The sequence below is a fragment of the Lepisma saccharinum genome, chromosome 13, assembly GCF_977018435.1.
Source record: "Lepisma saccharinum chromosome 13, izLepSacc3.1, whole genome shotgun sequence".
Classification (NCBI taxonomy): Eukaryota; Metazoa; Arthropoda; class Insecta; order Zygentoma; family Lepismatidae; genus Lepisma; species Lepisma saccharinum.
Window position 1 is genome coordinate 74,880,964 of NC_139241.1, and position 16,045 is coordinate 74,897,008.

A 16,045-nucleotide genomic window follows, 5' to 3' on the forward strand; every position below is an offset into this window, starting at 1 on the left:
CCATACCCAAGTGGATTGCATTCCATACCACCCCAATATTCCAAATCGGAAGAGCCAAACCAAGCCTTGCATCCTCTAGTGTCTACGAGACCAAATTGGAAAACACCTAAAAGATGCTAAAAAAGGGACATCAAGATCAGGCCTCTCACAACACCTCAACACACTTAATCTCCTCCACACCCATACTTCACCCTCATGGAGAACATCATCAATGGAACCGATACTATCATCCAGCAGAAACCAACACTAAACTCAGAAAATGGACAACAAGTACACCCAAACTGGCACCTTGTACTTAAAAAAATCCCAGATACAAAAAAATGTGGATCTTCCATGCAACCCTGTTCCTCCTGTTCAAGCAGAGCAAAGCACACGGCAACTCTACCTGCCAATCACCAGCCTCTAGCACTTCCAGAGGACGGAAACTGGAACAACTGCCAGCATAAAGCAGAAGGGGCGATGCAAGCCAACAAACAGGAGAAATTGGAACTACCACTGCTCAGGGACAAACAAAACAGGGGTACACTAACATCTACGTCCAAAATGCCATAGTCTTTGTTAATAAAGGAAATGTCCCTTGAATATTAATCTGAAAAAAGACAATTCAACTTGCAATATGGAAATAAGAGATATCAAATGTACATGTATGTAGACTGCAGCTTAAGTTACATAGCAGAAGCTATGGGGAATCGTTGGTGTGGATGGGGGGAAACAACAATTACGAATGTGCTGAATATCTCAGCATGGAGTATTGATATTTGGATGAAATTAAATAGTCCTGCTGAATTTCAAATTTTAAACCTTTCCCTAGTTTCTCTTCTCACATAAATAGTTCACCCCATGGAGAAAACTCAGTCTTAATTAGAAATGTATAATGTCATTAGGGTACATTTATGGAAGTTTTAGCATAAACTTCTAGCGTCACTTAATTTATAGGACTAGAGACTAGCAAGAACATATGTAAGTACCTGCTGTAGATTCTGCCTACCTTTGAATATCGTACTCGGCCCTGATCACGATGTCTCAAGCAGGAGGTGAACCACATTTTCACAGAGCGTCGATGGCTTTCTTTTCTGAAGTACAGGGCAGCTATAGAAAGCACTGCAACGGCTATCATTACACCAAGGACAATGCCAACTGCAAAGTAAAGGAGACACTGCATTAATATACACAGAGAAAAAAATTGTATTACACATCACTTTTGTGTAATTGCCATGATGAGGATGAGTGATGCCCAGGTTGGGAGTTAAACTCATGGACCCCTGGCATCATAGCATGCTCTGCATGGAGTTTGGTGCACCAAAAGAAAAAGAAAGAATAACATTCACAAATAAGAGCATGTTTAGGGTAAGTAAATAATCAGATGTGACAGTTTGAAGATAGCATCAGAGACTTCCTGCTCGCATTTTTTATGTCACCATAAAACTGCATAATTACAACAGAGCCATAATTTGTTTCATTTGATTATGCATAAATATATATTTTGAGCTGCTCAAAAAACATGATAGCCAGCTTGGTGGCCAAGTGCATGGGTTTGAATCCCTGCCTGGGCAAGGATGTTCTTTGTGGATGTCCCTTCGTCCAATTGTCACGATTAGCCAAAAGTGGCAGAAAAGCAACATAAAATATAAAAAATACAAGACATGGTATTGGTGGTACAGTGTCTCTCAAAAGTTTTAGGACAACGACATTTTAAACTAGGCAACCCAATTTACACAAGCCGTTGGTGGGTTGCGTGCAGAGTTAGGCTCAATTTCAGGGTTGCCACATGCACAATAGATATTTATAAAATACGCGAAAGAAATATAAACAAGTATTATTGTATAAAATTATTAAAAATATCACTATTATATCGCAAACGACAAAATTCTTTCTGAAAGAAAAAAATAGGTTTTCTAGTATTTCATCGCTGATGAGTCTACAGTAAGGAAAAGAGGTGAGAGGAAACGAAAGGTTACAAAAGAGAGGAGAAAGAGAAAGCGAAAGTAGAAGAGGAAAAGTAGAGGAGAGAAGAAAGATAGGATAGACGAGGAGAGGAGATGTAGTGAGGAGAACGGAAAAAGATTCGAGGAGAGATGAGGAAAAAAGAACAAAGAAGAGAAAAGAGGAGGAAAACGAGACGAGACGAGAGGAGAGGAGGAGACGAGAAGACGGAAGTGGAGAGTAGAGTAAAGGAGAGAAAAAGAGAAGAACGAAAAAAGAGAAAATAGTGCAGTGGAGTCTGAAATCTAAGACAGGAAAGGAGATAAGAGGAGTGGAGAAGAGTGCGAAGGCGATATGAGATAAAAGCAGAATGGAAAGAGGGGAGAGAAGAAGGAGAAGGAACTGGAGAGAAGAGGTAGTTGCAGAAAATATCGTCTGAGCGTCAAGAATGAATGCATTGGTCAAATTATCGACATGAAACATTCAATAACATTTTGAAATGTATTGGAGAATATATTAGATCGGTGCGAAATGCCTTTTTGGCTGAGTTCAGAGCAAATTAAAATCTTCCATGTAAGATCTTTGATTTTACCTGCGATTACACCACTAAAAAAATGAACGTAATTTTTAATATTTATAAGAATTATTCAATTTTTCTCCACTTCTCGGTTCGTTGAAATCGAGATTTTGTAATTCAATATTTCCCCTCCCCCCATCGTTAATTCCAAACTGAATCATTCCGTTTCACACGGCGTGGACAATGAACACAATGGGATATGTCTAAAACTTACGAAAATTTTCTGCCACCGGAAGGGTTTGAACCTACGACCATCAGATTGACAATCCTGAACGGTAGCCACTACCCTACAAGCTTTAGCTCCTTAAACCAGGTAGAAGAACCACTACACCATGCCTTTACCTTCGAATGAAACAACAATTTTTTTTAAGTATTCTGTCCCTCCAATATTGAAAATGTCGTTTGGTATACGTGTAGTTGAACTTTTACTTTAATTTTGATTTGCTTTCTTGTAGCATAACCAATATCTTCGAGAAATTATTTTCGAAGTGTTTAAAAACGAGAATATTGGTAGTTGTGAAAATGCGAGTTATTTCTTCTAACTTATTATTGTGATTAGACATTATTAATGGAAAATATCTAGAGGCTTGAACATTACAGGACGATGTTCTTTTCCTGTGATACTGTAACAGACAAAATGCTTGTTTACTGATGCAAGTCTTGTGTCCAGAACAGTCTTATGAAATGTATTTGCTGTTGCGTAAGATAACACGAAATAATTACACCGTGTGCGAACTACCAAATCTGCGCAACGTTATACGTAAACAGGCGGAAAATTTTATTCATAAAATCACTTCACATTTGACAGTGTTAGTCAAGAGATACTCGTGAGACACTGTGTTAAGGTGCTGGACTAAATCCTTCTAATTTTTCTTCCTCGAAGAACAACAATTTCTAAGGAAGAGCAACAGTGATGATCTTTCTTATTTCTTTTAAATGCTTACACTTTCCTTTAATTGGGTTAAAAATAAATAAGAATATTGCTTGCATTTCTGTCATTGACGTAGACCAGAGAGAGAGACAGACAGATATTACAAAATAGCTCAAATAGTGCGAGCGCCATTAAAAAGTCATGATAATTCTATGTTGCGTACTTAGAATTATTCATACAATAAAGAACATGTCTAATTGTGAGTTAACAAAAAAAAAAAAACAATAATAAAGAGACATTTTCGCATGACTATTGCAGTTCGAAAAAGTCGGGACAGGGATTGAAAGTAACGTACTGTCCTGACTAAATCGGTGAATCGGACATCTGGTAGCCTTGCATCAATTATTATAAAACTAAAACCACCCAATATTGCAGCTTGAAGACTTTTGGCCAAGAAACAGATTCATTTATACAAGAGCAAAATTGAAATTTTTACACATCCTTGCATCATTGCATTGAACTCAAGTGGGAAAAGGGGTAAAATTAGCATGTCCTGAATTGCCACACATATAAATAGTTATTTCATTAATATTTGTCAATGTCTTTGAAGCAGTACACAATTATCATAATCCATGATCTTATATATAAAAATATCCCGTTGAACGTGTGAATTCATTTATTTGTTTATTTTTTTTTATATAAATTCCATATGCAGAACAATGTAGCCACTATATACTGCTATTACAAATAATGTTACCATGCTCTTGTTTAATGGAAGGGATTCTTTTTTAAGGAACATCTAATATGGAGGATTGAACGTGGGACCGCAATGCTTTCAAGAACTCTAACCAATACACTACGCCCTTTGTTTTCTTGGAGCTACTGTTCCTAATTATTCTTTCGCCTCAATATGGTAAACGTTATCAGCATAAAAGAAGTTAAATACTCAGATATAGCTCTGTACTTCTAGAATTTCTTTATAAACATTCATTTGAAATTTAACTCTGAATTTCTTTCTTCGTATTAGTATATCTAAGCTTGTGAATATATTTTATTTGTAATTTTATAATGGTTTCATGAACATCTACGAAATAGTTCCTTATAATTTGGAATATGGTGAATAGATATGAAATGTCTTGAAATTAATTTTCGACCACTAGATTTTGGCAAGGGAATTATGTGTGATCTGTTTCCAGTCATTCATTGCTTAAACAAATGTTTTTAAACTATGTGAAATTTTCATTCTGGGATAAGTTTCTTTACTTGCTACATGTATGCGAATTACACTCTGTCCCACTTATCTCTGGAGCAGGTGAACGAAAACAAGTATCTGAGCAGCGATGAACACGTGAGAGGAATGGGATTGCGTGCAGGGAGGAAAGCCACTGCAGTTACCAGCCTTCCCAGCAGCGTGCACTGATTCGCTCTGTCCACTCGATCCCCTCTCCCCACTTCTCTTCCGCTATGCGCGGCTTTGCTCCAGAGATGATAGGACAGGGTACAGTTAATTGCTTCTCAAAAGGTATCATCTATCTCTGTATGCCACACATTTAATTCTTACTCACATGGAAAAAAAATGTCAATTTGTATTCAGGGGTAGTTTCACAGTTACAAACTATTTTGGCCTTGATGAGAAGTTTAGTGTAAGTAGGCATTTTGTTTATAAATTTGAAATTGAGGTCGTCTAAGGTTGAAATCCTCATATTTAGGGCTTGAACTCGTCACTTAAAAGGTTGAAGATCGTCCTCTACTTTGTGCGTGACCTTTATTTTTCTATTCATTATTCATCCTCATCGTCGCGATTAGCCAAAGGTAAAATAAGAAAAGTCCTCCTCCGTGGCTTCCGACTGCAGGACGGCATGGATTCGAGTCCGCCTATGCTCACTCTCTAGGTTCTCGGCCTGTGTATGGGACCGGTGGCAACCCACCATCGTGAAGAAACTGGGGAGCTACGAGTGAGTAGCGTAACCCGGTCTCGGAAATCTCCTATGGAGCATGTTCCTGGGTAAACAAAAAATAATCGATCAGACAATTCGATTATCGAAGGCGATAAAATAACCTCCGGTTGACCAAGTTGCCAATATAAATAAATGGAATACAGATTGTCTTCGAGGTTACATTGTTAAAAAGGAGCGGATACACGTATTACTATCCCAATAATTATTCAATACGGTTTTTTGTTTGTCAGGAATTATCAATTAAACTATTGCATGTTGAGCTGGTGCCTACCTAGCCGCCTCTGATGAAATCTACCATTCTTCAGATTCTCTTTAAAATTCGACTCTGGTCACTTGTAACGTGCTGGGTGCAGACACTGTGCGTGTGCATCGAAGCACAGTGTTTTGCGATAAGAAGCGGCCTTGAATAGCGTGAGTGAGTCACTTTGATCGCGAGCAAGCTAGACTACCAAGCTTGTCTGCCTTTCAAAACCAAGTCGTTTTTTTTCACGGTTTCCGAACGCGATTGCTATTGTAGAAGTATATATTCTCTCAAAAGAGCAAGAAAGGAAATTCGACCAATGTTCTCCCGTCGTTTAAAACCAAATATTATCTATTAAACGAAAAGTTCACGATTGTCAATAAACGGTTTAACCTATCTGAGCATAAGGTGGATTTAAATAATACATTTAATAGAAAGATTCTCCAAAATTTCTCTCCCACTGTCTACGTAAGGTCAGTACCCAGGGGAGGGGCCATGTGGGCCATGCTTCCCCCTCGAACCCTAAAATATTTAAATGTGAACCTATAAATAAATAAATACGAAAATAACATCGTCGATTTTTGAAATGAGTAAAAATTTCAATTTTGCTCTTGTATAAATGAATCTGTTCCTTGAGCAAAAGTCTTCAAGCTGCAATATTGGGTGGTTTTAGTTTTATAATAATTGATGCAAGGCTACCAGACGTCCGATTCACCGATTTAGTCAGGACAGTACGTTACTTTCAATCCCTGTCCCGACTTTTTCGAACTGCAATCGTCATGCGAAAATGTCTCTTTATTATTGGTTTTTTTTTGTTAACTCACAATTAGACATGTTCTTTATCGTATGAATAAATCTAAGTACGCAACATAGAATTATCATGACTTTTTAATGGCGCTCGCACTATTTGAACTATTTTGTAATATCTGTCTGTCTCTCTCTCTGGTCTACGTCAATGACAGAAATGCAAGCAATATTCTTATTTATTTTTAACCCAATTAAAGGAAAGTGTAAGCATTTAAAAGAAATAAGAAAGATCATCACTGTTGCTCTTCCTTAGAAATTGTTGTTCTTCGAGGAAGAAAAATTAGAAGTGATTTTATGAATAAAATTTTCCGCCTGTTTACGTATAACGTTGCGCAGATTTGGTAGTTCGCACACGGTGTAATTATTTTGTGTTATCTTACGCAACAGCAAATACATTTCATAAGACTGTTCTGGACACAAGACTTGCATCAGTAAACAAGCATTTTGTCTGTTACAGTATCACAGGAAAAGAACATCATCCTGTAATGTTCAAGCCTCTAGATATTTTCCATTAATAATGTCTAATCACAATAATAAGTTAGAAGAAATAACTCGCATTTTCACAACTACCAATATTCTCGTTTTTAATCACTTCGAAAATTATTTCTCGAAGATATCGGTTATGCTACAAGAAAGCAAATCAAAATTAAAGTAAAAGTTCAACTACACGTATACCAAACGACATTTTCAATATTGGAGGGACAGAATACTTAAAAAAAATTGTTGTTTCATTCGAAGGTAAAGGCATGGTGTAGTGGTTCTTCTACCTGGTTTAAGGAGCTAAAGCTTGTAGGGTAGTGGCTACCGTTCAGGATTGTCAATCTGATGGTCGTAGGTTCAAACCCTTCCGGTGGCAGAAAATTTTCGTAAGTTTTAGACATATCCCATTGTGTTCATTGTCCACGCCGTGTGAAACGGAATGATTCAGTTTGGAATTAACAATGGGGGGAGGGGAAATATTGAATTACAAAATCTCGATTTCAACGAACCGAGAAGTGGAGAAAAATTGAATAATTCTTATAAATATTAAAAATTACGTTCATTTTTTTAGTGGTGTAATCGCAGGTAAAATCAAAGATCTTACATGGAAGATTTTAATTTGCTCTGAACTCAACCAAAAAGGCATTTCGCACCGATCTAATATATTCTCCAATACATTTCAAAATGTTATTGAATGTTTCATGTCGATAATTTGACCAATGCATTCATTCTTGACACTCAGACGATATTTTCTGCAACTACCTCTTCTCTCCAGTTCCTTCTTCTTCTCTCCCCTCTTTCCGTTCTGCTTTTATCTCATATCGCCTTCCCACTCTTCTCCACTCCTCTTATCTCCCTTCCTGTCTTAGATTTCAGACTCCACTGCACTATTTTCTCTTTTTTCATTCTTCTCTTTTTCTCTCCTTTACTCTACTCTCCACTTCCGTCTTCTCATCTCCTCCTCTCATCTCGTCTCGTTTTCCTCCTCTTTTCTCTTCTTTGTTCTTTTTTCCTCATCTCTCCTCGAATCTTTTTCCATTCTCCTCACTACATCTCCTCTCCTCGTATATCCTATCTTTCTTCTCTCCTCTACTTTTCCTCTTCTCCTTTCGCTTTCTCTTTCTCCTCTCTTTTGTAACCTTTCGTTTCCTCTCACCTCTTTTCCTTACTGTAGACTCATCAGCGATGAAATACTACAGGGAGGTTATTTCAGTCGTTCACCGCCAGCGTATCGGCCGTTCAGCGGACTCTTCATGCAACAGGTCCCGGCAAATTGCGTTCAGGAAGTCCGTAACAGAAACCGCTTGTTTTGTAATGTTTCCACTTTTCACAATTACAGTTACAATTACAATTGAAATAAGCACGTACCTTGTCGCAAGGATGCTGTGTGTGTGTGTGTGGAAAAGGTGTCCTCCCAAATACAAATATTTCTGGCACCTTATTTCTGACAGAAAATCTTAGATTAGACATCGCTACTTTATCGTCAGTTGTCAGAAAGGGAAGACAGCATCCCGGCGCATAAAGCAAACCGAAAGCGTAAAATTATATTTAAAAGTAATAATAATGATGATCACTAACCTCCTGTGTTATAAGAGATGTTGAAAATGACCTCCTTTAACAGCAATACAACACGTTTCTTAGGTTCAAGAGATCCGGTCTATCGTAATTCCCTGACCACTTTTCTGCAAGAATTCGTTTTCACGTAATTATCGTACATAAAAACTCTCTGTTCAAGACTATATTTGTTTAACGACATAACTAATGAATGAATAACAATTAACACACAATAAAGCACTGGCCATGAGTAGCAACACAGTATAAACAACACGCGTACTGATAAACGCAAACAGAAGTGAACTTGAACGTACACTGACTAGTCTGGTAGCCGACAGTTTTGCTAACCATTTTTCGGCAATGTCCCTACAGACGTAGTCAAAATGTCCCTACAACTGACCAAATGTCCCTACGCCAAGTAAAGCGACTAAAAAAATTATCACCTCATGAGCATGCAAAACAGAAGATAAAATATACACATTTACTTACCAAATCTTTCTGCTCGGTGCTTCCACAATTAATGAAGGAGCGAATTTACATTTGCCTATCCTAACTTAACCTAACCGTACCTGGAGGGCCTCCCCCATGGCGCAGTGGTAGCGTCATTGCCTTGTAATCAAGGGGTCCCGGGTTCGATCCCCGGTGGAGGCACAAGTGGTTCGGATCCCACTTTAAACTGTAGGTCCAGTCCCGATTAGCCTAACTGTGCATAAAGTGAACTTAAAATACCAACTCAAACTAACCGTACCTGGAAGCGGACCCGGCGCCTACCCAGCGTCGAATAACATGGGTACCTGGGGGAAACCCTGGGGGGTAAAGGCGGTCAGGGGCGTGATGCTGATCACATCACCCCCACTCACGACCGGATCAAGAAAGTGTGGGGCGTTACCCTCACACCCCCTATACGCCTTCATGGCGTGGTGCTATGCACAGGGGAACACTTTACCTTTTTTGTACCTGAATGGTTCGTGGGGCTATCCGTCAATGGTTTGTTGGGCTACCCATTTTTCGAGCCCAAATTTTAACTATGTTTGCCTTGCCTAACCTAACTTAACCTAACCTAACCTTACCGAGAATGCTCAGTGGGGCTATTCCTGAATGGTTTTGCGGTAATTGTGATTACGAACCGATAAAAAATATTTTTTTCGTATCACTTTAACATCATCGAAGACGCCATTTTCGTATCCTGCAATTTTATGATTGATGTAATGTTGCCAAATTTACCTGTAATCAAATCAGTTCTTCTACATCGTGATTGTCGCTGTCACATGTAAGCATGTTCTTTGGGCAATATACTGAAATGAATAAGTTTATTAATTAGCCCTCCTGCACACTCCACCTAACAATCTGTATAACATTAACAACTTTTTTACTGTTCTCTTCCGCTATTCTTATACAATCCATGCTCTCCAAGTATGAAATCAACAGTGTGGCAACGCTGCAGACAGCGTAACTAATTGTAATTTGTTCATATCAACAAATATGGCTACCATACTTGTATACGGAGAATCATTGCGAGAATTGAAATGCTTATTTTACAACTTCTACACGTTAATTAACATTTTTTCCCCCTCACCCCAACATGTTAACTTGAGATAAATCATCACGAATAATTATTTCGTGAGTATAAGACGTAGCATAGAAATTACAGAAGGGTCCGGTATTGGAAATTCTTGCCTTAATGAATAATAGGGGTGTGCGGGACAGAATTTTTTGGGTCGGGACGGGATCGGGATGGTAATTTTTTTAAATCCCGACATTCGGGACTGAAAAATTTGCAATTTCCCGACCAAGTCGGAAAATTTTCGGGACGGGAAATGTTCGAAATTTCCCGAAGCACTGGAAATCTCGAATTTTTCACTTTAAGTGATTGTTTTTGCATTTCTAGAATAAAAACTTACAATTTTCGATAAGTTCCAGAAACTTACAAGGCAGAAAACGTCGAGAATTAACGACTTTTTAAAGTAAAGGATCCCGCACACCCCTAATGAATAACGTTGAGTCGTTTACTGTTGATTATGTTATTTGAAGTCATACATGCTGCTGCTGTGCAGAGATAGATGTTGGTTGGTGATGCTGTATTTCCTGCAGTCTTTAACAATTCTGGTCCCATTTTATTTCCCTTTTTTGTTTTTGTTGAGTTGAGTTGAGTTGGTGTTTTAAGTCCACTTTATGCACAGTAAGGCTAATCGGGACTGGACCTACAGTTTAAAGTGGGATCCGAACCACTTGTGCCTCCACGGGTATCGAACCCGGGACCCCTTGATTACAAGGCGACGACGCTACCACTGCGCCATCGGGGAGGCCCTTTTTTTGTTTTTGTATCACTTAACATTGAAAATATTCTTTCCGTTTCCGCTTTAGAATGTGGCAATGTTAGCACTATTTTCGCGAGAGTGGAAATGTTTTCAAAAAGGAACTTGCCTTGAAAGTTTTTGGTAACCTATAACATGTTTCAAAATTCTGATGGAGATTTGTTAGTTAGTTCTTTTTTCTCCTCTTCGCTAAAGTATCCAGATAAACTAATTCATAAAATGTCATTTACCAAGATTGAAAAAAGTGCCTACGTTTTCCCTCATTTGGCACAATCTGTCCCTACGTTCTTACGCGGGAGAAATTTAGTGAAAAGTCCCTATGCTTAGGGACATGTCCCTACGGTTGGCATCACTGCCGACACGTGCAGTATGAAGCACCCTCTCGCGGCTGACAGACAACTCACCCAACCCCCGATAAGCTGCCGGCGCTGTCGCGACAACTGAGGATAAAGTAGCGATGACTAATCTAAGATTTTCTGTCAGAAATAAGGTGCCAGAAATATTTGTATTTGGGAGGACACCTTTTCCACACACACACACACAGCATCCTTGCGACAAGGTACGTGCTTATTTCAATTGTAATTGTAACTGTAATTGTGAAAAGTGGAAACATTACAAAACAAGCGGTTTCTGTTACGGACTTCCTGAACGCAATTTGCCGGGACCTGTTGCATGAAGAGTCCGCTGAACGGCCGACAGGCTGGCGGTGAACGACTGAAATAACCTCCCTGTAGAAAACCTATTTTTTTCTTTCAGAAAGAATTTTGTCGTTTGCGATATAATAGTGATATTTTTAATAATTTTATACAATAATACTTGTTTATATTTCTTTCGCGTATTTTATAAATATCTATTGTGCATGTGGCAACCCTGAAATTGAGCCTAACTCTGCACGCAACCCACCAACGGCTTGTGTAAATTGGGTTGCCTAGTTTAAAATGTCGTCGTCCTAAAACTTTTGAGACACACTGTACATAAAATGGAGTTGTTTGTTCTTTAACACTTTAATTGTCACCACGTGTATCTCCTGTCACAGGCCATGTGTATCAGATTGATACACAACTTGCAGTGTGTATAGTTCTTATACACAGCTCCTTTGAAAACAAATGTGTACATGAAACACTCTTGATACTACAGGGTGAGGATAATTCTTAACACATGGCCTAGGACAGTACTTATAGTGTTGTAAAGTACCAACTAGAGGAAAATGCAACTAAGATGCACAGGGACAGAGTTACTTTGTGTAAACTGCTGCTGTTTTACATATCCCAGATTTTTCCATTTGAAATAAAACAACAGCTATCTATCTCACTGTGGTTAACACTTGTCTGTCTTGATTTGACTGTTATAATTCCTTTACAGTCACATTAAAAAGACTCAAAACCTATGAATACACACCATGCACAAATTATGTGACTTTCTGTACATACTGTGCATCCACAAGAATTTCATACCCCCCTAACACTGCAAAAAAGGGGGAGGGACAAATTCACACTTTGCATACTATGAACAACTCTCACCTCTGATCATAAATAATCTTAGAATTACAAGAGACTGTATAGAGCTCAAATTTATATGAGGCATCACAAAACGACCTCAACACTGAAATGCTGGTCAAGTGAGCTTCAAAAAGACCATTTTTGTCATTTTAAAGAGGGTGTCTCCTCCAAACACTTGCACCAATAAAGAACACTGGTTTCTTTGTCTTCTGGAAACCTATTTATAGAAGTTCTCCAGTAAATGAAAATTCAATATGTCTATGCATAACTTACCACAACAACCGATTTACAAATGGAGGAGGAAGTTTGACAGTGGTGACTTGAACATATGTGTAGACGAGTGATGGCTGCAATGGCAAATAGTCCCTTCGAAACAGGGGTAGCGGGAGCTCCAAAACACTCACTCATCCCTTCATAATGCTAAGTCCAAGATGTGTGCTATCTTACAACTGGACAGGTTAGTGCCGCCTCGCTCTGCTCACTCCTGGTCCTACAAGACTATGTCTAAGTGGTTAGAAACACCCACATTGCTCATTTTGACATCTTCAAGGAAACCACACTGTTATGCCAATTGAAGGAAGGTTGCAAACTCCTTAACACATTGAATCCCAGGGTATTTAAATTGGCAATAACTCAGAAACCTAGGCACTTTATGTGATTTTCAACAATGTGAAACATTTTTTTTTTGGTCCTACTATACATGTGTTATACATAAAAATAAAGTCAATTTCTTTGCCTACATGATAAAATAGAAACAATTAGAATCTGTGTATTCTTGCATGTGCTAGAGATGTGCAACATATTCCTTGTTTTTCATATAATGAAAAAATCCGTACTTCTATTACTAAACAGTGGCGGCAATTGGATTCCAAAACTAGGAGGAGCACGAGCAATTTACTTTTCTTTGGTACATAAGGTATAGCATAGAACGGGACAAAGTGGCAGAAAGTGGGGGGCAACTGCCCGCGGCCACTAACCCTTAGCATGAAACACAGGCAGTGTGCAAGTAAATAACTCATTACAAGTAAATAAATAAAAAGTAAGTATTCCATTTCTTTCGATATTTCAAGTAAACTAAACATATTGGTCAAGTGCATGAGCGCCCATAGGAGTTTTCTCAGGGGGGAGGGGGCTCTTTGTAACTCCAAACATTCAAGTGGTATTGCCTGTACTATGCACGTGCATGGGACACTCGCCATGAAATTGCCAATTCCTGAAACACCATCTTAGTGAACAATTTTATGCATATTTTCAAATCTATTTTTTCTGCATTTTAATCTCTGGGCTTCAGGCTTCGCAGATAGCCTGGAATATACACTCCTGGTCACCATGGTGACAAAAGTATTCAATGCTACCCGTTTGCCACTGAATGGGTCTGTGCTAAAATGCAGCAAGCTTCTGCAGCCTATATGCAAGAATCGACAAGATAGGAAACAAATTAAGGCTTTCATTTGACACTTCCTTCCAATTTAAAATCAATTCATCTTATTATGACAGAAATAACAGTGTAGAATGAACTGTTCTATACGTGGAATACCTGTACTAGCCCTGGCTTCTTTGTGAAGATTTTCATTAGGATCGCTGCCGTGATTTTGCTGACACATCACATTAGTACGCCATAAGAAAACTGCTATACATTGGCCCTCCTGAAAGAGAAGTGCACACGAATCAGCATTTCCCAGGGAGTTTCTTGGAACAACGACAAACAATTCATTTTTGACCTCAAATATACTTTACTAAGGATAATGTCAAACAGGTACGTTGTGTGTTTGTTCATGCTCTTATGAGACCAGTAACAGATCCACACAACAAAAGTGAAACACAAATGTAAGTATGACAATATCATTGATTAATATTATTGAAAAACAAAAACCAACAGTTAATAAAACAGTCCCCTCCCCCCCGGTTGGTGTGGCATTCTGATATACCTCTTTTAGGTGTAAAATATGAGCGGCTCTGGAGTAAAACTTGATAACCCACACTCCATTCAAAATTGAGTTAGCGTCGGATGCAGTTGCTGTACAATAGCGAATGAAGTTCCTTCAGTAGCTGCCGATTCTGGGTAGCCCATACACCACAATGCAATGGACAAACTTTCACTTGCATTTTTCTCGGTTTCATACTTTTGTGGGTTATTAAGTTTTACTCCTCGAGAGTTGAACCTTTTTTAGACAATGTTATTTCTAATTTAGTTCATATGAATCACTGTACCTTGAAAGAATGTGAAGTCATTATTGGTGGGACATCTCTCAGGGTGGCTACAAACAAGCAGAAATGAAATTCCCTGACTTTTCCAGGTTTTCCAGGACAAAATTTACATTTTTCCCTGACAATTACAAACTAAACTAAATCGATGTTTTTGCAAATGGGAATAATAAACTCATAGAGATCCAGGTATGGATTTGTTAAGGACCAATACTTGTACTATCTTCTATGAATTGACTTAATTTCTCTATTCTCTATTCAAACAGCAAAATAGTGAATTCGGAAAATTATTACAATTCAAAAGCTAGGGAAGGATTATGGAATTTTATCATACGCAGGAAGTTTAAAATAAAATACTTGATTTTTTTTAAAGTTACGACTAAATGAGATAAGAGTGAAGAGTGAATGATTAAGAAATACAATTTGTAATTTATCAGTCTCCTAATACATTCTCGATATTATATGTTGATATTTCCACTGAGGTTTGGAACCCTCTGCTTGCAAGAACCATGAGTGCGGACTCATTTTTCGATGCATAAAGTTACTTCTCTCTTCTCTGTAAAGCAAACAACTTAACTCTTAAATATAAGTGAAACAATTGAATTGAACAAAATAAAGTGTCATATTTCCTTACATTATCAATGGGATTTCTGCTTCAGTACAGTACATCCAAGTGAAGTACTGTGAAACTGACAACATGCAGTTATACCATTATTGCTGACGAAAAGGATATGTAGGTATTAGAAATTTAAAGCAAGGCATTTATAGAATTGCATTGTATAGGTACCTGATTTAGCTAACCACACATTAAAACAGGAACACTCTAATAATAAAAGCTTCTGAAAGTTCATATACGAGGGGCATCCTGAAAAAAGCTTCAATGGTGCCTATACGCAGCACTAGTGGTCGGAGAGCGACACACACACATGCAGGCAGGAAGAAGTGGCATGTAACTGTAATCTGGTACAGTTGCAATGCAGCCGTTTTAGGACAGTTCTAGGTTAAAGATTGCAGCTCTCATACAGTCTCCCACCGACTGCGATGTAGCCTACATTGCACGCTCAGAATTTGGCACAGAGCCACCAGCAATCGTGTGAAATGTGCAGACCGGACGTCGTGAGTGATAGTATGGTCAGACGATGGTGCAGACAATTCACGGAAGGCTTATTGAATGTGCACAACCCCATACAGCTGAGTACACACGGGCCCTTTGCATCACTTCAGGTGAGAGATCTTAGACCACTCCCTGTACAACCCTGGCCTTGAATGTACCGACTTTCATCTCTTTGTTTAACTGAAGAGGTTTCTGGCAGGGCAAGGATTTGACAGCTACACTGCGGTAGAGATAGTTGCAGTCTTTGCTGTCAGACACATATACCATGGGCATACAAAATTTTGTGCCTTGCTACGACAAATGCCAGAACAATAGTAGTGATTATGCCGAAAATTAGGTTAGGACTCACTGTTACTAATGTAATAAATTACAACTGATATTCTTGTTTTATTTATGGCTAATCGGTAGGGACCTTGATATTTTGTTATTTTTTTTAAAATTGGTGTATTTTCTTATTTTTTATTTTTTACTATACGGTGTTATTTTCCCCAAAATTCACAT

The 16,045-nt window shown here is 38.4% G+C and overlaps 1 protein-coding gene across 1 annotated transcript in view; it reads right to left on the reverse strand.

Moving 5' to 3' along the window:
- The window catches only part of Lerp (lysosomal enzyme receptor protein), a 206,492-nt gene that overhangs the window by 6,529 nt on the left and 183,918 nt on the right, over positions 1–16,045 (reverse strand). Inside the window, exons 21-22 of the mRNA XM_083134455.1 lie at positions 13,763–13,871; positions 989–1,137 (exon numbers count right to left, since the gene is read on the reverse strand). Coding sequence (XP_082990581.1) covers positions 989–1,137; positions 13,763–13,871 — 258 coding nt within the window. The remainder of the gene's footprint in view (positions 1–988; positions 1,138–13,762; positions 13,872–16,045) is intronic.